Source organism: Pagrus major, chromosome 14 (genome assembly GCF_040436345.1).
Source record: "Pagrus major chromosome 14, Pma_NU_1.0".
NCBI classification, from domain to species: domain Eukaryota; kingdom Metazoa; phylum Chordata; class Actinopteri; order Spariformes; family Sparidae; genus Pagrus; species Pagrus major.
Window position 1 is genome coordinate 26,221,975 of NC_133228.1, and position 23,667 is coordinate 26,245,641.

Genomic DNA, 23,667 nt, shown 5'->3' on the forward strand with positions numbered 1-23,667 from the left:
AATTCTCACTGAAGATTTTTTTAAACAGGAGCAAATAGTTTGTGACTATTTTCAGCAGCTGATTAATCCACATTTTGTGCTGCAGGATGGTGTGTGTGTGTGTGTGTGTGTGTGTTTGAGATAAACTACATTTCCTGTCTATTATTGACAATCAGCAGCAGACTGATCAGGATGAGCGAAGAGAAGAATCTGAAGAAATCAGACTCAGTCTGCTGTCAAACTGCTGACACTGAAACCCTCAGAGCACTGAGCCAACACCTGGGACAGGGAACAACAAGGTGAGACCTGAACTCATCAATACGCTGTCTGAATGTATGAAACAGTCTGACAGTAAACTGTTTGTGTCCAGATGTTGAATCCAGCCAAGCAGCTGTGTTCAGGGCCTCCATCATGGACAATGTGACACCTGACAGCCTGCCAGGTGAGATGCACCTGAAGGACTACAACTACCTGGCCCTGGTCCTTGGTGTCCCTTTAATCCTGGTCATCATCCTGGGCAACATCCTGGTGTGTCTGAGTGTGCTCACTGAGCGCTCCCTGAAAACTGCCACCAACTACTTTATCATCAGCCTGGCGGTGGCCGACCTGCTGCTGGCAGTGCTGGTGCTGCCGCTCTACGTCTACTCCGAGGTCAGTGAGACTTTATACCTGCGGATTGAGGACATGTCAGAGAGTAGGGACGCTCTACGTCCAGTCTGAGGTCAGTGAGACTTTATACCTGCGGAGTGAGGACATGTCAGAGAGTAGGGACGCTCTACGTCCAGTCTGAGGTCAGTGAGACTTTATAACTGCGGAGTGAGGACATGTCAGGGAGTAGGGACGCTCTACGTCCAGTCTGAGGTCAGTGAGACTTTATAACTGCAGAGTGAGGACATGTCAGGGAGTAGGGACGCTCTACGTCCAGTCTGAGGTCAGTGAGACTTTATAACTGCAGAGTGAGGACATGTCAGAGAGTAGGGACGCTCTACGTCCAGTCTGAGGTCAGTGAGACTTTATAACTGCGGAGTGAGGACATGTCAGAGAGTAGGGACGCTCTACGTCCAGTCTGAGGTCAGTGAGACTTTATAACTGCGGAGTGAGGACATGTCAGAGAGTAGGGACACTCTATATTCTGAGGTCAGTGTTTATGAGGACCAGTATGACATTTGACCTGCAGAGTGAGGACACTTTTTAAAGTGAGGACATTTCATTGTGTTTGTTGTGTTTAGTTTCTGGGAGGTATCTGGACGTTGAGCACCAACATCTGTGATGCTCTGATGACGATGGACGTGATGCTGTGTACTGCCTCCATCCTCAACCTGTGTGCCATCAGCGTGGACCGGTGAGTCCACCTGTCCTCAGTCTGAATCTAGCATGTGATAAGAAGAGAGATGAAGATGTCCTCATCATGTATTTAACTCAGAGTGATCAGTGTGTGAGTGACATGTCCTCTTATTACAGTCTGATGAACTCCATCATGCTGCAGAAATAAAGACTTAATTAGCAGCAGACTACCAGCAGAGCTAATTAAGATTTTCAAATAACAACTTCAGTTTGACCTGGCACCAGAATATTTCTCCATCATGATCATGTGACAGTTGTCTTTATTACAGTACAGATTAATAAAGATAATGTAATGAATCTCATGAACGAGTTTTAAAAAATAAATGACTTTCATTCCATTTATTTTAACCTTCAGCTTCATGTTAACTCTCTGAGGTCTCTCACTGTGATCTTCACGAGTCACACACACTTTAAATCATATTTATAGATTCTGTCACGTCGTTAGTGAGAAAACAGATGATTGAATCAAGATTTTTATATCCGACAGCTGCTAATGGAGCCAACTAACAGCTTTCAACATGCTGAGGAAATATAATGAAACACTTCGACAGGATCTGAATCAACTTATCATCACAACATAAACTACACAAACTGCCACAGTTTAACATACAGAAGTGCTGAGTCAGCAGGTTTAAGTCTGAGAAACATCATCAGTTTGAATCCTGTTTCCTCTGACAGGAAATCAAACTACCAACAAAAACATCCTCAAACAGAAATGATCCAAAACAAAAACCACACACCTGAAACACATCCTGATTGGTTGGTGTGCAGTTATTAACCTGTCTCACCCGTCTCAGTGACGCTGTCTCACCCATCTCAGTGACGCTGTCTTACCTGTCTGTGTGACGCTGCCTCACCTGTCTCACCTGTCTGTCTTGTGTTTCAGGTACATCGCGGTGGTGGTCCCTCTGAAGTACAACAGGAACCAGTTCAGCATCCGTCAGCTGGCTCTCATCACTGCCACCTGGGTGCTGTCTCTGGGCGTGGCGAGTCCGGTCATCTTCGGTCTGAACCAGGTGCCGGGTCGTGATCCGAACGTGTGCAAACTGGAGGACGACCGCTTCGTGGTGTACTCGTCCATCTGCTCCTTCTTCGTGCCTTGTCCCATCATGCTCTTCTTGTATTATTGGATGTTTCGAGGCCTGCGGCGATGGAGCGGTCGCAGTCGATCTCAGGCGGGTCGAGCCGGCCGCCGAGCTTTCTCTTTACATTTCGGCTCGGCTCTACAGCGAGCGAAAGCCTCGACCGCTGGGAGTCGAGGGAAGGTTGTGTACGCCACGCCGTCCAGCCTCAGCCCCGCCTCCCCATCCACTGTTTCCATGACGACACCCTCTGCAACCCCAGTGACAGAGGAGCAGCACGATGAGATGGCGGTGGTAGCAGAGAATGACCCGATGACAACGCAGATCGACAGTGTGTCAGACGGTGAGCCGGCAGAGAGGAGGGAGGGCAGCAGCAGGAGAGAGAACGGCCTGATGAAGACGAAGAGAGGAAGAAGAAACAGTAAGAGCAGCAGAGTCAGCGGCAGAGAACGCAAAGCCATGAAGGTCCTGCCCGTCGTCGTCGGTGAGCATTCAATCAGTTGACCTTCATTCATAATTAGCGTCCAATGGGAGCACTTACAAAAAAAGCAAAAGCAATAACAAACATAAACTTGAAAGGAAGCTGTGGGTGCCACGGTAGCTCAGTTGGTAGAGTCCTTTGCTGCTTGTCATCCCCCCATCCCATTTCCAGTCATATCTGAAGCTGCCCTATCAAATAAAGCCATAAAAAGGACAAAAAAATAAATAAAATACTTTGAAAAAAAAGAAAGAAAAAGAAACTGAAAATAAAAGTTCAATCGAGCATCAAACCAATAATTAATAACAATTACATATGAGACAAAACTGCAACTGAGAAACTGAACGACTAAAATAAAAATCTGAATCTAGCAGATCTAAATATCTTTGAATTGATATTGGACTAGGCTTGATTGCATTAAAGGTGACTGTTGGACTTTGGCGGAGGTATGCACTCTATAGAATTACATTCTAGTTTTAGATTTTTGTTATCAAAATGACTGAAATGATTCATCAATGATTAAAACCGTAGCTGATTAATTAGTTAGCTGAATGCTTCAGCTCTCATTCTGTTGTTGAGCAAGGTTTTTCATATGACAAAGGTCAAAAAAAGATTTTTACTGATCAGATGAGGAACGACGTCCTCTTCTGTCCTCCGTCTTTGCTCTCAAACATGACAAGTCTTCCAGTTTTATGTCTGTTGTTATGTTGTGTAAATACGTCCTTAGACTGAATTTATATTTTTGATATCAAGGTACAAACTGTATGAATGATCATTTAGATTCACATTAATGCAGAAAAATGAATTTTAGTATAAAGTCATGACAGTGAGTTTCTCTGTCCACATCCAGCTCTGTGTTCATCAGCGTGACCGAGTCTCTCCAGGAGGCGAGTCGGCACTAAAGACAAACTCTGCCGTATTCATTCTCCTAAATGAGATTTTCTTCTCTCTCAGCTGGAAGCTTGTTCTGTTTTTTCATGTTTTACTGTAACACACAGAAACTGTGATCTTCTCAGTAAAAATAGAAACTGTTTCTATCTACTCATCTCCGTGGAAACCAAATTATCGCCTCAGCAGCACCTAAACACCAGAGACACGTTTAAACAAACCTGCCTGTATGATGGAGCTCGCGCGCACACGCGCGCACACACACACACACACACACACACACACACACACACACACACACACACACACACAGATGGTGGTGAACTACAACACAGGGATTATCAGGAGAAATTTGGGCTTCAGTGTTTCGTCCAGGACACTTCAACACCCTGTGCCGTTCTACTAACAACAAGTCAGAGAGAAAAGCTGATGCTTTCTTCAACCTGTTAGAATAGTTACATTCTGTATATTTAATGAGGAAACCGTTTCATTTCAACATATTTTACTAACGTTAAATCCTGATTAAACCCTCGGCAGAGAAACACAGATCATCTCCCAACAAGTTTTCAGTCAATGTTGAAAGTTTTTGATGAATAAGTGAAACGATAAGATGATTATGAAAACAGTTACTGATTCATTTTCGGTCAATCAACTAATTGATTAATCAAGTAATCACTGGAGGTCTAATCATTGCTGCACAGATTTAAAATTTCCATTTTAATGAAGATTTCCACACAGCAGTGATGAGTCAGAGGTGACATGTCAGCATGTAGCTCCACCCACACCTGTAGATGTTTTTGAGGTTCTTTGCTTTTACTTTTTCTTGTGGGTGTAAAGATGCCTTTTTGACCTGATTACCTGGACAGCTGTTTGTGTGTGTCTTAAAGGAACAGTTCCCACAAAGTAAAATCCAGTCATTAAACCCCCATTGTTTATAAAGATGATTAGTCAGAATCGCTCACCATCTTCCGCAAGACTCAAGACCGCAAAGCATGACTCCCTCCCAACCCCCCCACCCCTTAAAAAAAATTTATTTATATGCACTTGTATGTTCTGACCCTTAGCATTTACACCATAGCACTTTTGTACTTATGGTATCCTTGATAAATAGCAGCTACTTTGTTCAGATGAGGGCTTGAAAATTGTTTTTATCTTTTCTTTTCTACTTTATCGACGGTGATATGTCGTGGTTTCTTTCTTGTGACAAATGCACTTATTGTAAGTCGCTTTGGACAAAAGCGTCTGCTAAATGCCCTAAATGTAATGTAAATGTAATTAGTCCATTGCAGATTTATAATAAACGTCTTTATGCAGATGACACACGCTAAAGTCATGTCCTGATTGTCCTCATGTTTTTCTGAACTCTATGCAGAACCTCATAATAATGATCACCTGTCCCTCTAACTTTGTCTGTCCTCTGTGTCTTAAGGTGTGTTTCTGGCCTGTTGGACACCTTTCTTCGTCGTTCACGTCACCAAGGTGTTATGTCAATCTTGTGACATCGGCCCCACCCTTATCTCTGTGGTAACGTGGCTCGGTTATGTCAACAGCGCCGTCAACCCGATCATCTACACCGCCTTCAACGCAGAGTTCAGGAACGTCTTTCACAAGCTGCTCTGCTGTCGGACATAAAACTGAACCTGGTTAACAATGATCTGAGACTGCGTCATCAGACTCAAACTGAGTCAAACTGAGTCTCAAACCGAGTCAGACTGTCCAGGATTTTATGTCTTGTAACCAGAGATGAATGTTCTTTAAGAGACTCGTCCATCCAACAGGAAAATGTTTCTGACTAAGCTTGACTTTACATCTCAGCTGGACTAAAAACACTCTGTCTCTTATTTTGAAGGTTTATTCATGTGCCAGTCTCTTTTTTTTAAGGTTTTAATCATGTGTGAGTTATTATTAAAGCTGATCAGTAGTCAGATTAGTATCCACAGCCTCGATGCATAAAATCAGTGCAGAATTATAAATGTAGTTTGATATCTGAGTGTTTAATGTTGTTTTTTTAAAGGTGTAGATTTTACACATCAGTGTCGACTCATCTTCTTCTGTTTTTACTGAAAGTGTTGATGAAGATTTTTGTGACTGAAGCAGAAAACAACAAGCTGAATGTTTCATGAAGACAAACAGAAATATTGTGATGAAGTTTATTAAAGAGGAGAATCTGGTTTGTATCCGTGACGTGAAGGTGAAGATGTGTAGCTCATTAACTGAGAAATAATAAAGATAATTAACAAATGAGGTTTTGTTTTTTAACAAGTAGTAAATAGAAACATTTATTTCTTCTGTGAATGTTCTGTACTGTGCTATGTATTATTTTATATTCAGTGTGAAGTATGTCTCCTACAGAGTTTCTACTACAACAGTCTCAGTGTAATACTGAGGCCTCCCATTAATATATAGACTGACATGTCCTCAGTGGATGATCGCAGATGATCAGGTCATACTATATTTATCAGATTTTACTTTATCACTGATGCACCTTTTTCATTTCTTTGTTTTTTTTTTTTTGGTTTACATTTTTGTCGTTCATGCTTTCATCTTTTCTTTTGTTCAGTCGTTCGGCTTCCTGCAGGTGACACTAATGACACGTTTCTCTGTGGGCGGAGCTCCTGTCCACCTGTCACTGACTCCTCTCACCTGCACGACAACAACCTCCCACACTTTTATTTTTCATCTGCAGCAGATTCATCACAACTGACGTTTAATCTCCTTCATCGCTGAGAACAGGAAGAGAGAAGAAGAGGAGGAGGAGGAGGAGAGAGAAGAGTGAAGAGGAGGAGGAGGAGGAGGAAAGAAGAGTGAAGAGGAGGAGGAGGAGGAGGAAAGAGAAGAGTGAAGAGGAGGAGGAGGAGGAGGAAAGAGAAGAGTGAAGAGGAGGACGAGGAGGAGGAAAGAGAAGAGTGAAGAGGAGGAGGAGGAGGAGGAGGAGAGAGAAGAGTGAAGAGGAGGAGGAGGAGGAAAGAGAAGAGTGAAGAGGAGGAGGAGGAGAGAGAAGAGTGAAGAGGAGGAGGAGAAGAGAGAAGAGTGAAGTGGAGGAGGAGGAGGAGAAGAGAGAAGAGAGAAGAGTGAAGAGGAGGAGGAGGAAAGAGAAGAGTGAAGAGGAGGAGGAGAAGAGAGAAGAGTGAAGAGGAGGAGGAAGAGAGAGAAGAGGAGGAGGAGAAGAGAGAAGAGTGAAGAGGAGGAGGAGGAGAGAGAAGAGTGAAGAGGAGGAGGAGGAGAGAGAAGAGGAGGAGGAGAAGAGAGAAGAGTGAAGAGGAGGAGGAGGAGAGAGAAGAGGAGGAGGAGAAGAGAGAAGAGTGAAGAGGAGGAGGAAGAAAGAGAAGAGTGAAGAGGAGGAAGAGGAGGAGAGAGAAGAGTGAAGAGGAGGAGGAGAAGAGAGACGAGTGAAGAGGAGGAGGAGGAGAGAGAAGAGTGAAGAAGAGGAGGAGGAGGAGGAGAGAGAAGAGTGAAGAGGAGGAGGAGAAGAGAGAAGAGTGAAGTGGAGGAGGAGGAGGAGGAGAGAGAAGAGTGAAGAGGAGGAGGAGGAGGAGGAAAGAGAAGAGTGAAGAGGAGGACGAGGAGGAGGAAAGAGAAGAGTGAAGAGGAGGAGGAGGAGGAGGAGGAGAGAGAAGAGTGAAGAGGAGGAGGAGGAGGAAAGAGAAGAGTGAAGAGGAGGAGGAGGAGGAAAGAGAAGAGTGAAGAGGAGGAGGAGAAGAGAGAAGAGTGAAGTGGAGGAGGAGGAGGAGAAGAGAGAAGAGAGAAGAGTGAAGAGGAGGAGGAGGAAAGAGAAGAGTGAAGAGGAGGAGGAGAAGAGAGAAGAGTGAAGAGGAGGAGGAGGAGAGAGAAGAGGAGGAGGAGAAGAGAGAAGAGTGAAGAGGAGGAGGAGGAGAGAGAAGAGTGAAGAGGAGGAGGAGAAGAGAGAAGAGTGAAGAGGAGGAGGAGGAGAGAGAAGAGGAGGAGGAGAAGAGAGAAGAGTGAAGAGGAGGAGGAAGAAAGAGAAGAGTGAAGAGGAGGAAGAGGAGGAGGAGGAGAGAGAAGAGTGAAGAGGAGGAGGAGAAGAGAGATGAGTGAAGAGGAGGAGGAGGAGAGAGAAGAGTGAAGAAGAGGAGGAGGAGGAGGAGGAGAGAGAAGAGTGAAGAGGAGGAGGAGAGAGAGAAGAGTGAAGTGGAGGAGGAGGAGGAGGAGAGAGAAGAGTGAAGAGGAGGAGGAGGAAAGAGAAGAGTGAAGAGGAGGAGGAGAAGAGAGAAGAGTGAAGAGGAGGAGGAGGAGAGAGAAGAGTGAAGAGGAGGAGGAGGAGAAGAGAGAAGAGTGAAGAGGAGGAGGAGAAGAGAGAAGAGTGAAGAGGAGGAGGAGGAGAGAGAAGAGGAGGAGGAGAAGAGAGACGAGTGAAGAGGAGGAGGAGGAGAGAGAAGAGAGAAGATGTGAAGAAGAGGAGGAGTAGGAGGAGGAGAGAGAAGAGAGAAGAAAGAGGGGAGAGGAGAGAGAAAAAGAGGAGGAGGATGAGGAGGAGAAGAGGGGGAGAAAGGAGAGGAGGAGGAGGAGGAAAGAGAAGAGGAGGAGGAAGAGGAGGAGAAAAGAGGAGGAGGCAGAGGAGAAGGAGAAGAAGAGGAGGAGGGAGGAGGAGAGGAGGGGGGAGAAGGACATCATCCCCTCCCTCTCTTTGCTCAAACAGCCATGGAAACCATTCAGGGTTACCACGGTAACAAGGAGTCCATTGAACATGCTGTGTTCAGAAGTCCACCCAGAAAACGGAGGATTTTATTCTGTCTTAGACCAGTTTATTCACTTTAGTTTGTCTTAATGTAAATAATAATAATCTAGGGTTTATGTTTTTTGTGGTTTTGTGTCATGACAATAAATTAATTTTTCTAATATGAGTTCTGTGCAAAACACTCAAATAAACTAAAGGCCTAAATCACATTTTTATTTTGGTTTTACAAACAGTAAAAAAATATGTTTTAGTCTAACTCCAGTCTGTTTTTACTCTTATTAAACTATAATGAGTCATTATAATAAAACAAGTGAAATCTAATTAAACACAAAAAACAAACTCTATCTCAGCTGTATGAAACTGTCTTTTAATAATGTTAGATCATGAAGTCTTTATCAGAATTGAATCTATCCTTCAGTATTAAAGCAGTATGTTTCCTTGACATCATATGACCTGACAGGAAGTGGAGTTTAACCTTCATAATATCAGAGCAGAATTTCATGTTTTTTAAATGGACTCATGGCAAGTTTGAATAAAACAGTTTGTGTCAGAGGAGACCAATAATCACTGATATCACCAATATACTGATAATATTATCACTGACAACCTGCAGCTTCACACTGAGACTGAAGACAAACAGGAAACAGTTCAGGGTCCACAATGTTTTCATACATCACAATGTGAAAGACTGACCATGGAGAGACTGTTGATCAGTCCTCAACAGACTGATAAACAATTAATTCATTAATCATAAAATCTGAAGTCTGAATTACAGAAATACACTTCAGGGGACGCCCATTAGCTCAGTTGGTAGAGCTGGCGTCCCATGTGCCTTGTCCTCGCTGCAGCGGCTGCAGCGGCCAACTTTTATATAACTCACTGCACTCAATGCTTAAAGTTATGTATAATTAGGGGTGTGGCTTCTTTTTAAACTTTTGGGATTAAATAATGAATTTATCTTCACTCTCACTTTTCTACCTTCTGCAGCAACAAACCGTGGAGGAGCTGAAATCCACAGTAATGTACTGCAATTCTTTATCTGACTGCTGAAGGAGGGAAATGTTCTTTTTCTTCATGAACGTACAGAGAAGAGACAGGAAAGAAAAGACACTGCTGGATGACAGGCACCTCTAATTAGCTAGAGTCAGGCGCTGCCATGATGGCTACAGCCAGTAGCGCTCACTGTGACATTCACTTTGGGTGACGACGCATCAGCTCTGTCCACCATTTATACAATCTATGGTTTCCATCTATCAATCTATCAATATTGTTGTCAGGAGGCTCTGGTTAATAAAGCTTCTTCTAACTGTGACCATCTAAAGTTTTTTTTTTGGATCTATTTTTACTGTTGTCTCGTTCTCACTGTTCTTCATCATCCTCATCACGTGCAGTTTGTCAGCTGTGAGGATGAACCTCGTTATCGCTCCACAAATAGTTTCTCAGTCAGTCAGAGAGACGAGAAGCTGCTATAAAAACACTGCATACGTTAAGTTTCACACACATAATCACAGACAGCTCCAGACCCACTTCATCTCACCCAGACCTGCTGCATGTTTGTGTTGTTGTGTGTTGTGTTATTTATCTGCTGGATGTTTGTGTCAGACTTCAGTAATCAGTCCTGCTCGTCTCGTTTTCTGCTTCTGTTCTAAAGTCTGACCTGAGCTCTGAGCCAAACTGAGGAAAATCTTCAGTTTTACACTTTTTCTCACACTGCTCTCACTCCTGATGAATTCATGATACACAGGCCTCTGATGTTACTCAGTCCTCCTCAGAGGAGACAATGAAAATGATGAAAATACTGTTTTATTATTAAAATCAGTCTTCCACCTCGTTGTCTATCTTCACCTTATCTTATGAGCCTTAAATCAGTCTAAATCTGATGTGTTGATGAACCAGAAGGTCTGGATGACTGGAGAGGTGAGAGCTCCGTCCTTTCAGTCGGGTACAACACCACCAGAGAGAGAGACTGGAGAGGACCTCAACACCAACAGCACTAAAGATATGTGGCAGCAGATCCAGAACATCACAGGCTACAAAACCAGGAGTGCCCTCATCAAGTGTGAGGCCACGCTGCCAGATGAGCTGAACCCATCAAAGATAACATCCCTGACAGCCTGGACCCTCACCAGTCCGAACCATCACCAGCCTGGACCATCACCAGCCTGGACCATCACCAGCCTGGACACTCACCAGCCTGGACCATCACCAGACTGGACCCTCACCAGTCTGGACCCCCACCAGTCTGGACCCTCACCAGTATGGACCCCCACCAGTCTGGACCCCCACCAGTCTGGACACTCACCAGTCTGGACACTCACCAGTCTGGACCCCCACCAGCCTGGATCCAACCTGGATCTTGTTCATCACACATCACCATCCAAAAGCACAGAAAAGGCTTGACTTCCTACTGAAACTTAGAAAGGCTGAATTAAACTTTTAGAGAGGAGCAACAGAAATCATCCTGACTGGAAACATCACAAACTGTCATGGTTCATCACGGCCCAGGACAGGACGGCTCTACAGAAGGTGATTAAAACCACTAGAACATCACTGGTATCATCTACAGAGTATCAGTGACATCAGTGAAGTGAGACGTCTCAACTGTATCAGCAGCCAAATCGGCCTTCTACCTATCTAAGTCAACTCCTCTGCCTCCAACCCCAGGAAACTATTCTCCATGTTCTCTTCCCTCCTCACCACTCCAACCCAGAGTAAAAGACGTCAGCTCCTCAATTACTCCTATGCCCATCCAGAAAACACCTCCCCCATCCCTCACCTCTGATGGCCTTATATGCTTCAGCCCTCTCTCCTCTGAAGATGTTCACACACTAGTTACGTCTAACCGTGCCACCATCTGTTCCCTTGACCCGATTCCCTCCTCTCTTCTCAAAGACATCTCACACGATATCTTGCCTTTCCTCATCACCACCAACTCCTCCCTCACTTCAGGCCGTATTCCAGCTCCTTTAAAACACCTACAGTAAAGCCAATCCTAAAGAAATCCGACCTAGACTCAGCTGACATCCAAAACTACAGACCTCTATCTCTTCTTTCGTTCCTCTCTAAAACCCTGGAACGCACCGTCTACAACCAACTGTCCTCCGACCTTTCACAAAACGACCTCCTTGACCCCCATCAGTCAGGCTTCAGGACTGCTCACTCCACTGAGACGGCCCTCCTCACAGTGACTGAGTCGCTCCATGCCTCCAGAGCCTCGTCCCACTCATCCGTCTTCATTCTCCTCGACCTATCTGCTGCGTTTGACACAGTCAACCACCAAATCCTCCTCTCCACTCTGGCTGAACTTGGCATCGCTGACTCTGCTCTAACCTGGTTCACATCATACCTGACAAATTGCACCTTTCAGGTCACGTGGAATGGCTCCTTGTCCAAACCCTGCTTTCTGGAAACTGGCGTCCCTCAAGGCTCAGTACTAGGACCACTTCTGTTTTCACTATACACTAGATCACTAGGCTGTGCAATCACATCTCATGGATTCTCTTACCACTGTTATGCACTGTTTCTTTCTTGTGACAAATGTACTTATTGTAAGTGACTTTGGACAAAAGCGTCTGCTAAATGTCCTAAATGTAAATGTCTGCACAGAGTCCAGAGATACTACAAGACAACACCCCCCAAGACACAGTCTCACCCTGCTGCCGCCTGACAACAGATACAGAAATACCTGCTGCTGTACCACCAGACTACAGAGCAGCTTCATTACTCTTCCATTCATCCTCCACACTCCATTTTTATAAAATATCTTTTCTTATGTAGCATAAAGAGAAATGAGCATCAAATAAACCTTTATTATTTTTTGTCTTGTGAGAGTCATGAAACAGACTAGTACTTCAGTAAATACTTCTGTTCTTTAACAGTGTGGTATTAGTACTTCAGTAAATACTTCTGTTCTTTAACAGTGTGGTATTAGTACTTCAGTAAATACTTCTGTTCTTTAACAGTGTGGTATTAGTACTTCAGTAAATACTTCTGTTCTTTAACAGTGTGGTATTAGTACTTCAGTAAATACGTCTGTTCTTTAACAGTGTGGTATTAGTACTTTAGTAAATACTTCTCTGCTTTAACAGTGTGGTATTAGTACTTCAGTAAATACTTCTGTACTTTAACAGTGTAGTATTAGTACTTCAGTAAATACTTCTGTTCTTTAACAGTGTGGTATTAGTACTTCAGTAAATACTTCTCTGCTTTAACAGTGTGGTATTAGTACTTCAGTAAATACTTCTGTACTTTAACAGTGTAGTATTAGTACTTCAGTAAATACTTCTGTTCTTTAACAGTGTGGTATTAGTACTTCAGTAAATACTTCTGTTCTTTAACAGTGTGGTATTAGTACTTCAGTAAATACGTCTGTTCTTTAACAGTGTGGTATTAGTACTTTAGTAAATACTTCTCTGCTTTAACAGTGTGGTATTAGTACTTCAGTAAATACTTCTGTACTTTAACAGTGTAGTATTAGTACTTCAGTAAATACTTCTGTACACTTTAACAGTGTAGTATTAGTACTTCAGTAAATACTTCCTCTGACTGAGCAGCAGGTTGAACTAACAGGCCTCCTGTTGGTTTAAAGTCCTGCAGCATGTTGGCCTACTTATCCTCATTAATGCTTTGTAAGCCCGGCTAATGCTCTCTCTCTCTCTGTCACACACACACACACACACACACACACACACACACACACACACACACACACACACAGTGACAAGCTGGTCTCTGTTCTCTCGGAGGAAAATACACGGAACAATAAACTGAAACAACATGAGGCCGCGGGCGAGAGACACTGACTGTCTGTAGACCTACAGCAGAGAGAGAGAGGTGAGTGGTCTATAGATTATTTTATTCATGTTTGTATTCATGTTCAGGTGAGTGAACAAGGTGAGGTGTCGTGTGTTCGTATGTTCTTCTGAAGATGTGAAACCACCTGAGAACTGAGGATTTTACAACACAGTCAGCTGACATCAGACACACACACACAAACACATATGTATTATTTATTATATTATTATTATTATTATTATTATTATTATTATTATTTATTCATGGCACTCTTTACCAAACTGTGGTGGACATAATAATATGAACACGTGTCACAATCCACTGAAACAGTCCTGTTTAATCCCACATTAAATCCTGCCTGTGAAACTCACACTGACTCAGATTAACGAGCTGCTGTGACTAATCATGATGTCGGACCGGCCTTTTGTCTTTCTCATGTCTTCATCAGGCCATGTCTTCATCAAGTCATGCCTTCATCAGGCCATGTTTTCATCAAGTCATGTCTTCATCAAGTCATGTCTTCATCAGACCATGTCTTCATCAGGTCATGTCTTCATCAGGCCATGTTTTCATCAGGTCATGTCTTCATCAGGCCATGTTTTCATCAAGTCATGTCTTCATCAAGTCATGTCTTCATCAGGCATCATCATGTTTTAAAGTAAAAACATTTATAGCTGAATAATCTAAACTTGTGTTTATGATCAGCTCACCTGTCTTCAGACCCTCTATTCTCACTAAAAATCACAGAACAACCATTTGAGGGGGAAAAGTTGGAAATATGAGGAGGGACTGCTGTTCAGGACGGACACACTTCCTGTAGATGTTGTGACTTTCAAACTCAAAGTGGACAGACTGAAGGTGTTTATTAGGAGTTGGACCTGCTTTAATGTTTCATCTCATCATTAAAAAGGGGTTTCCATGCTGGACCGTTGAGTGTGTCATGTGACCCTCTGACATTATTAGTATGACTCGGTTGTTTTCAGTCTGCTTTCGTCCTCATGAATAAATCATGACACATCATGTGTTTGGTTGTTAATCTGCTCTGAGGTCCGTTCTCTTTGACCTCCACGTGTTTCTACAACAAACTGCAGTCATGACTTCTTAATTATCTTCATTCAAGATTCATTCATTATTCAATTTAATAAACATTCTCAGACATTTTGTTTTGTCTGAACAACAAAGATTCAGTTTTAATAAAACATAGAAAATCTGACAGCAGAAGAGAAAAAAATGACTGTAACCATTGATGGATCATCACAGACTGAAGTTTCTGTTAATTAATCAACTGTGTCAACAACACAACATTGGTCAGTTCACTGCAATACAAATACTTCAAACTGAATGCTTTTAATATTTGTATAAGTTCTTTGGTCTTCCAAATATATGAAGATGAATCCTAAAAACTCAGGTCTCAGTCAGGAGACGATCCCAGTTTCAGTTGGTTGACAGACGGTCAGAGTTCAAACAGCAGCTCAGAGTTCAGCAACACTGTTGTAACACTTAAACAACGTTAACATGAGTAATTGTTGACCTGTTGTTGATTTACAGGTGTGAAGGTGGAGCAGGTAGAGGAAGATGTTGAAACCCTGCAGGCTGCTGATCTGGCAGGTGACTCTCAGGTTGTCTTATCATGTTGTTACAGGTAAGAGCCAGTGTGTGTGTGTCTGAGACAAGCATCAACAAAGAACAAATTATTCATGAGAAAATATTATAGACCGACCAACCTAACAAACACACACACCAACAAATGAACAAACAGACCAACCAACCGACCGACAAACCAACAGACCAACGACAAAACAACAAGTCAACCAACCAACAATCCCACCACCTGACAAACCAAAAAACAAACCAACAAACCAACCAACCAACCTACATTGTGACAAATGTACTTATTGTAAATTGCTTTAGACAAAAGCGTCTGCTAAATGCCCTAAATGTAAATGTAACCAACCAAAACCGAAAAACCAACAAACCAACTGACAAACCAACCAACCAACCAACAGACCAACGACTAACCAACAAGTCAACCAACCCACCAAAAAACAAAACAAACCAACCAACCAGCCAACATACCAGAACTGAAAAACCAACAAACCAACCGACAAACCAACCAACCTACCGACCAACCAACCGACAGACCCACTGACCGACACCCAACAAACCAACCGACAAACCCACTGACCGACACCCAACAAACCAACCGACAAACCCACTGACCGACACCTAACAAACGAACTGACAAACCAACCAACCAGCCAGCCAGCCAGTCAACCAGCCAGGCATCCATTAGCTCACTTGGTAGAGTGGGCGTCCCATGTACAGGGGCTTTGACCCCCCCCCCCCCCCCCCCCCCCATCCTGTTTCCTGTCATCTCTGAAACTGTCCTATCAATAAAGCCATACAAAGGCCAAAAATGATAAAAAAAACAACAAACAACCAGCCAACTGACGAACCAACCAAAAAACCCACCAACCGACAAACCAACCAACCAACTGACTACGACTAACCGACAAGTTAACCAACCAACCAAGGCAAGGCAAGGCAAGTTTATTTGTATAACACAATTCAGACACAAGGCAACTCAAAGTGCTTTACAGGTGCATAAAAATTACATTAAAAGCATTTAAAATACATTAAAACAAGTTAAGAAATAGGAAAGGAGGCCAAAATAGAAATAGGTTTTAAAGAGATAAGAATAGAAAATAAACGTCACAGTGCAGTTCAAAGCCTTAAAATTGCTTCAGTGAAAAGCAGTGGCAACCAGAAAGGTCTTCAGCCTTGATTTAAACTGAAAGCAGACCTGTACCTGACAACCTTAGAGGTATGGATGGTTCGTAACGTGGCAGCAGATCAGAAATATATTTTGGCCCGAAACCATTAAGTGCTTTATAAACCAACAGCAGGATTTTGAAATCTATTCTTTGACTGATAGGAAGCCAGTGTAAAGATCTGAGAACTGGAGTGATGTGATCTACTTTTTTGGTCCTATTAGGACTTGAGCAGCAGTGTTCTGAATCAGCTGCAGTTGTTTGATGGATTTTTTAGAGAGTCCTGTAAAGACACCGTTACAGTAGTCGAGTCTGCTGAAGATAAATGCACGGATAAGTTTTTCCAAATCCTGTCGAGACATAAGTCCTTTTATCCTGGGAATTTTTTTAAGATGATAGTAGGCCGACTTTGTAATTGACTTAATGTGGCTGCTGAAATTCAGGTCTGAGTCCATGATTACACCAAGGTTTCTGGCTTGGTTTGTAGTTTTCAACATTACAGACTGAAGCTGAGCAGAAACTGAAAAAACAAAACAAACCAGCCAACATACCAGAACTGAAAAACCAACAAACCAACCGACCGACCGACAAACCCACTGACCGACACCCAACAAACGAACTGACAAACCAACCAACCAACAAACCAACTGACAAACCAAGGAAAAAACAGCCAACCAACAAACCAACCGATTGACAAACCCACTGACCGACAAACCAAGAAACTAACTGACAAACCAACCGACAAATCAACCAACCATCTGACAAACCAACTGACAAACCAACTAACAAACCCACCAACCAACACACCGACTGACAAACCAATTTATTATTAACTGTACTGATCAATAATTTAATCTATAAAATAATAACCAAACAGTAAAACCTGTTATTTCATTGATCAGTCTGATTAAATTCCATTTACTGAGAAATTAAACTTGAAGATGTGACACAGCCAAGAAAGTGAGGTTTTAAAGATTCATCAATTATCAACATCTTGTTCCATTAAATAATCTATCAACCAAACAATTGATTAATTAGCTAATTGTTTCTGCTCATTCATGTGTTTCACCACTGTCTGCAACCAATCAAAAGACAGAAATAAACTTTATGAAAATGAAAGTCCTTGAGCTTCAATGAAATACCTCCATCATCTCTTTGTTTGGTTTCTTCAGTTCTGACTGAACCTCTCATCCAAGAGGCTCCTTCAGTTCAGAACTGCCTACGATACAGCACTTAGAATGTTTTTCTTCAGTTGTTTTCTGTACCTGGAACCTAAAACCAGAAACCATCTGAACAAGATTCAATACGATTGACAGGCAGTATTGATCCTGCTCACACATTCAGTCAGTGCTAAAGACAGATCTGACTGTTCCTCAGCCAGTCTGTGTCTGGGCGGGTCGGACATCTTTGCGTCGATCAGAGAGAACAGTCAGACGGGTCAGCTGATCTCCACCCTCAGTATCACTGGAGAACCAGGAGGGGGTGCCGTCCGCCTGTGTCTGACTGGCGACAATGCCGACTGGTTCTACTTAGAGGGTCGAAGCATCCGACTGAACAGCTCTGCCTCCAGAGTACTTGACCGAGAGGTACATCTGCATCAATACACACCTGAACTGCACCTGAACTACACCTGTATCTCACTGAACTGCAGCTGTATCTCAGCTGAACTACACTTGAACTACACCTGTAGCTCACCTGAACTACACCTGTATCTCACTGAACTGCAGCTGTATCTCAGCTGAACTACACCTGAATCGCACTGAACTGCAGCTGTATCTCACCTGAACTACACCTGAATCGCACTGAACTGCAGCTGTATCTCAGCTGAACTACACCTGAACTAGACTTGTAGCTCACCTGAACTACACCTGTAACTCATTGAACTACACATGAACTACACCTGTATCTCACTTGAACTACATCTGAACTACACCTGTATCTCACCTGAACAATACCTGAACCACACCTATATCTCACCTGAACTACACCTGTAGTTTAAACACATCTCACCTGTAGTTTAATCTCATCTGAACCTGAAAAAAAAAACAAAAAAAAACGTATATGCGCTTGTATGTTCTGACCCTCAGCACTTAAATCATAGCACTTATGTACTTAAGGTGTCTTGATAAATAGCAGCTACTTTGCTCAGACGAGGGCTTGAAAACTGTTTCTATTTTTTCATTCTTACTTTATCGACGGTGAAATGTTGTAGTTTCTTTCTTGTGACAATTGTACTTATTGTAAGTCGCTTTGGACAAAAGCATCTGCTAAATGTAAATGACCTACACCTGTATCTCACCTGAACTACACCTGTATCTTACGTGAACTATACCTGTATCTCACCTAAACTGCGCCTGAATTACACATGTATCTCACCTGAACTACACCTGTAACTCACTGAACTGCAGCTGTATCTCACCTGAACTACACCTGTAACTCACTGAACTGCAGCTGTATCTCACCTGAACTACACCTGTATCTCACCCGAGCTACACGTGAACTACACCTGTATCTCACTGAACTGCAGCTGTATCTCACCTTTGCTACACCTTTATCTCACCTGAACTACACCTATATTTCACCTTAACTACACATGAACTACATCTACACCTGTAGCTCAACTGAACTACACCTGAAATAGACCAGAACTTCACCTGTAGTTTAAACACATCTCGTCCTAACCTTAATTATAACCCTTAATCTCACCTGAACTACACCTGCAGTTTAATATCACCTGCATAATCTGCAGTAAATGTTTGACTCAGGTGTGTGTTTGTCCCTCAGGTTCAGGGATCAATGCTGATAGCAGAACTGACCTGTTATGAGGATGATGTCATGCAGGTAGGTCACCTCTTGTACAGGTAAGTCACCTGTCGTACAGGTGGGTCACCTGTTGTACAGTAACAGGTGTCCTCAGCAGTATATAAGGGGTGTTTGTTCCTCAGAGTCAGTACAGGATCCTGGTGGAGATTGTGAACGAGAATGACAACAGACCAAAGTTCCTGCAGGAGACGATTCAGCCGTTCACTGTCAGCGAGGTAAAACATGGCCGACTGATTCTTCTCTTTCTGTTCAGATAGAAAATGACCTGTCAGAAAACTGATCATATAAAAGGTATGTTTATATCTTTTATAATAAAGTGTGTTTTGTGTGCAGTTGACAGCAGTGAACTCTGTGGTTTTCATTGTGAAGGCTGTCGACGCTGATGGAGACATGATCACTTACATCATTGATCAGTCATCGGTAAGGACCTCAGGCCTGTCCACACACTTCTGTCTGTGTCTCGTATATGTCTCAATATCCTGTCACCTGTCACCTGCAGCGTGATGCCTGGTTCTTCAGGATCGATCTCCCCAACAGTGGAAAAGTAGTTCTGGACAAACCACTGGACTACGAGACCAGAACTCACCTGCAGGTGTTGATCTGGGCTCAGGTAACAGTCCGACTGGTTTAAACTATTTTTTATTAAAATGCCTGATTCTAAAACAATGTCCTGTCCTGACATTTTATTTTGTTGATGATGTGAACAGGAAGCGAACACTGTGGAGAAATTCAACACATCTGCTGTTCTGACGGTGATCATCAAGGACGGAGACGACCAGTACCCTCACTTCCTGCCCTGTACACCTGTCTCTCCAGGTGTTCCTGTCTGCATGAACCCCACCTACACCACCAACATCACACGCAAACAGCAGGTACACACACACACACACACACACACACACACACCTGAAACAGCAGGTAAACAGTCAGGTGTGTACAGCTGTTGGGATGTTTTGATTCTTTCAGGTAAAATCAGGTCAGATGAACGTTCCTGTTATTTTGAGGGTTTTAAATGTCGTACACGTCTGTTTACATCTGTTCATGTTTTCTGAAAACAAATAGTTGTTTTTTATGTTTCAGGACGCAGTTCTGCAGTTTTCTCCTGGTCCAATCAGAGCAGAGGATGGGGACAGAGGGATCAACACTCCTCTGGTCTACTCCATCCTTACCGGTCAGTTGTAACACAACCTGTCATGTGACACACAGCTCACATTAACTGTGCAGTCAACAAAACTACTTCAATGACTCCTCAGACAGCAGGAAGAACTACCTGAGAGGTGAAGACAGCTGGTTCACCTTCATACTGGACTTAAAGACATTCAGTGTGTGTGGACAGGTGTGTACAGGTGTGTTTGTGTGTCAGCAGGTGGTGATCAGGGCAGGTTTGAGATCAACAACAGGACAGGTGAGATCAGGTTAACCCGACCTGTGAACGACCAGCAGCTGGCGGCAAACTTCACACTCAGCGTCATGGTAATGGCACGACTTCCTGTTTACTGTTCAACTAAAACAACAGTGCAGAACAAAGAGTCCGATCCACCTGTCCTCGTGTCACAGGTGTGTCAGGCCAATGACCGGCTGAAGTACAGTGTGGCGTCGGTTCTGATCAGAGTTCTCAGTGAGAACATGTTCCCTCCGGTCTTCAACAGAACCACCTTTAAAGGTTTCATCATCCAGAGCTCTAGCCCCGCCTCCATCGTCTCCACCTATGGGAACCAGGTATTACAGGTCCAGGTGTCAGACGGCGACTTCCCTGATGTAAGAACACCTGCTGCTCTACCTGTTTTATAACCTGTATGACACTTGGTGAGTCATCACTGCTGTCCAATCACAGGGCCGGAATCCAAACATCCACTACTCCCTCCATCCTCCATCTGGACTGTACCAAGTCACTCAAGGGGGGGTTCTGATCGCTAGGACGGACCAACTGCACGCCTTCGCCAGACACATACTTCAGGTGGGTTACCTTTATTATATCATGGTAGGGCTGGGTGATAAAACGATCCCGATAATTTTCATGGTAAAATTTTCCACAATGATAAATTGATGATAAATAAACGATGATAAATTTATGACATTTATTTTCGACAGTTATTTCTGAGTCCGTTTTCACTACTAAACACTACATCAACAGCCAATCACACAGCAGAGAAACAGATGCATGTGGTTGATGCATGTTTCCGGCCCCTCCCACTCACAACAACTCAGAATGATGGTGACCACCTGTGTGTCTCGCCGACACAAGACAATGAGCGAAACCGAGTGCGAGGAAACTGACAAAGACGAAGAAATTTTACCAAAGAAAGGTCATACCACTTTGGTTATTTGGAAATAGTTCGGCTAGCTGAAGTCTGACAAAGGACAGACCACCATTAGGTGCAAAATGTGTCGGCGACCAGTCCTCAGCAGAACTGGAAACACCACCAACCTCTTCCATCATCTCAAAAGGTACCGTCCCAAACAGTACTCCGAAAGCATGAGTTAGCACTATCATGCTAGCGTCAGCCTCCCCTCCACTAGCCAACAGCCCAGCCCCACTGCTGCCACTAGTCAAACTTCAGGTCGACAACCAACAGGTGCCACTGCTTTTTCAGCCGTTACCCCACATGAGAAGAAACCGAAGCGACACAAAAACAGAACCAGCGCAGTGACGTACTGTATTGCTAAACATATGATGCCTATAAGCACGGTTGAATTATCAGCTCTACACAGAGTGTAGGGTAAATTTGGAGCAGCTCAGATATGTCACCGCTGATATGTCGTCTGGTTGCACGTCCGAGCCACATCAGGTCTTACAGAACAAGAGGCGTTAAAGCTGAACTGAACAACTACCTGCAAGCTCAAGAATGTGCAATATTCAAAGAATACAGCAGCATAATCATCCTCAACATTTGCCTTTGTATTTTATTTTCTTTAATCAATGTTCAGTTCAGTATACTACCTCTAAAATGTTTGAGACACGTTTGAAACAAACAATTTGTTGAACATATTCATCATTTTATTTATTCAGTGTTTAACATAAAGTCATTTGGTTGGTTGGTTCTGTTGAATGTTTGTCACCTATTCATTCTGACAATAAATAATTGTATTTTATAAACCATAATTAACCTTCTGGTTTGTTTTGGGTTCTGTGCTAGGGAAAATACTCTTAAAACTGTCAATTTAACATTATTATTGTTAAATATACTGTATATTGTGATAATTATCGACATCAATCAATATAAAAAAACATTTCGTGATAACAGTTTTGGCCATATCGCCCAGCCCTATACCATGGTACTACAATAATGCAGTATCACTCAGGTAGTACTGCCTGTACAACAGTACTACAGTATTGCAGTATTCTTCAACTGACTGATTTCTGATCTGACAGCTCCGTGGTTCACGTTTGGTTGAAGGAAATAAAACTACTACAAAAGGTAATGTCCGACAAAGCCAGGGATATACAAAGCCAGGGTTCCACAAAGCTAGGGTTCCACAAAGCTAGGGTTCCACAAAGCTAGGGTTCCACAAAGCCAGGGTTCCACAAAGCTAGGGTTCCACAAAGCTAGGGTTCCACAAAGCCAGGGTTCCACAAAGCTAGGGTTCCACAAAGCCAGGGTTCCACAAAGCCAGGGTTCCACAAAGCTAGGGTTCCACAAAGCCAGGGTTCCACAAAGCCAGGGTTCCATAAAAGCTAGGGTTCCACAAAGCGTTTATTTCATGTTTCTGATGTTTGATCTCTGATGTTGTTGAACACATTACCTCATTATTGATCCTGATGACAATAACGTGATAATCCTGCAGGCTGTTAACACAGACAAACAATCGATCGTCAACTTGAACACATTACCACGTGATTGTACACATGATGATGTCTGTGACTCAGCAGGTAGTAGCCAGAGATGAAGAATCAGGAGAAGAAGTTTCAGCTTCAGTGGACATTGAAGTCCTGCAGCGAGGACAACAAGGTGAGAACACCAGCAGCAGGAAGTAACTTGGACTAATCACACACACACACACACACACACACACACACACACACACACACACACACACACACACACATGCACACACACACGTGGAAGAGCAGTAGGTTGTAAAGTGAGGGGGGGAGGGGGGCGGTCGGAGGTCTTCTGCTCCACTGAATACTAATTGATCACAAACTGATCAGTCATCTGTTTCATTAATGAGATAAGAGCCTCGTTAGAAACAAACTCTCAGCAGGATGACAGACTCTCATTCACAGAGAAAACTTGAACACATCGTGATGACCTGAGGCATTTTTGGTTCTAAATGGATTTATTCATTATGACTTATGATTCACTGACATTAACTCGGCCCTGTTTTCAGTCACTCGTGGTACGTTCACCAAAATTAACTCCATCCTATTTTCAGTCCCTCGTGGTGCGTTCACTGACATTACTCTATCCGATTTTCAGTCCCTCGTGGTGCGTTCACTGACATTAACTCGGTCCTGTTTTCAGTCCCTTATGGTGCATTCATGGACATTCATTTCCTTCTTTTTAGTCCCTCGTGGTGCATTCCATGACATTCATTTTCTTCTTTTCAGTCCCTCGTGGTGCGTTCACTGACATTAACTCTGTCCTGTTTTCAGTCCCTCGTGGTGCGTTCGCTGACATTAACTCTGTCCTGTTTTCAGTCACTCGTGCTGCGTTTGCTGACATTAACTCGGTCCCGTTTTCAGTCACTTGTGGTGCGTTCACTGACATTAACTCGGTCCTGTTTTCAGTCCCTCGTGGTGCGTTCACTGACATTAACTCGGTCCGATTTTCAGTCACTCGTGGTGCATTCACTGACATTAACTGCTCT

General features: G+C 43.3%; 2 protein-coding genes across 2 annotated transcripts; both read left to right on the plus strand.

Annotated features, from left to right (window-relative positions):
- The first annotated feature begins 390 nt into the window (after positions 1–390).
- Positions 391–5,403, plus strand: drd4-rs (dopamine receptor D4 related sequence). The gene is made up of 4 exons (XM_073481155.1): positions 391–630; positions 1,209–1,321; positions 2,210–2,889; positions 5,201–5,403. The coding sequence occupies exons 1-4, from the start codon at positions 391–393 to the stop codon at positions 5,401–5,403; spliced, it is 1,236 nt and encodes a 411-aa protein (XP_073337256.1).
- A 9,247-nt stretch (positions 5,404–14,650) lies between these two features.
- Positions 14,651–22,831, plus strand: cdhr5-rs (cadherin-related family member 5, related sequence). The gene is made up of 13 exons (XM_073480440.1): positions 14,651–14,669; positions 14,810–14,869; positions 17,410–17,618; positions 18,817–18,873; positions 18,978–19,070; positions 19,189–19,275; positions 19,355–19,465; positions 19,563–19,727; positions 19,936–20,026; positions 20,222–20,328; positions 20,413–20,613; positions 20,690–20,812; positions 22,727–22,831. The coding sequence occupies exons 1-13, from the start codon at positions 14,651–14,653 to the stop codon at positions 22,829–22,831; spliced, it is 1,428 nt and encodes a 475-aa protein (XP_073336541.1).
- Positions 22,832–23,667: the final 836 nt, after the last annotated feature.

Bases quoted from the DNA above. Each gene is read 5' to 3' on its own strand.
- drd4-rs (XM_073481155.1), top strand. From the start codon at position 391: ATGGACAATGTGACACCTGACAGCCTGCCAGGTGAGATGCACCTGAAG. The intron at 1,322-2,209 runs GTGAGTCCACCT...CTTGTGTTTCAG, and splicing joins TGTGCCATCAGCGTGGACCG to GTACATCGCGGTGGTGGTCC. The intron at 2,890-5,200 runs GTGAGCATTCAA...CTGTGTCTTAAG, and splicing joins GGTCCTGCCCGTCGTCGTCG to GTGTGTTTCTGGCCTGTTGG.
- cdhr5-rs (XM_073480440.1), top strand. The intron at 18,874-18,977 runs GTAGGTCACCTC...TTTGTTCCTCAG, and splicing joins ATGAGGATGATGTCATGCAG to AGTCAGTACAGGATCCTGGT. The intron at 19,276-19,354 runs GTAAGGACCTCA...TGTCACCTGCAG, and splicing joins ACATCATTGATCAGTCATCG to CGTGATGCCTGGTTCTTCAG.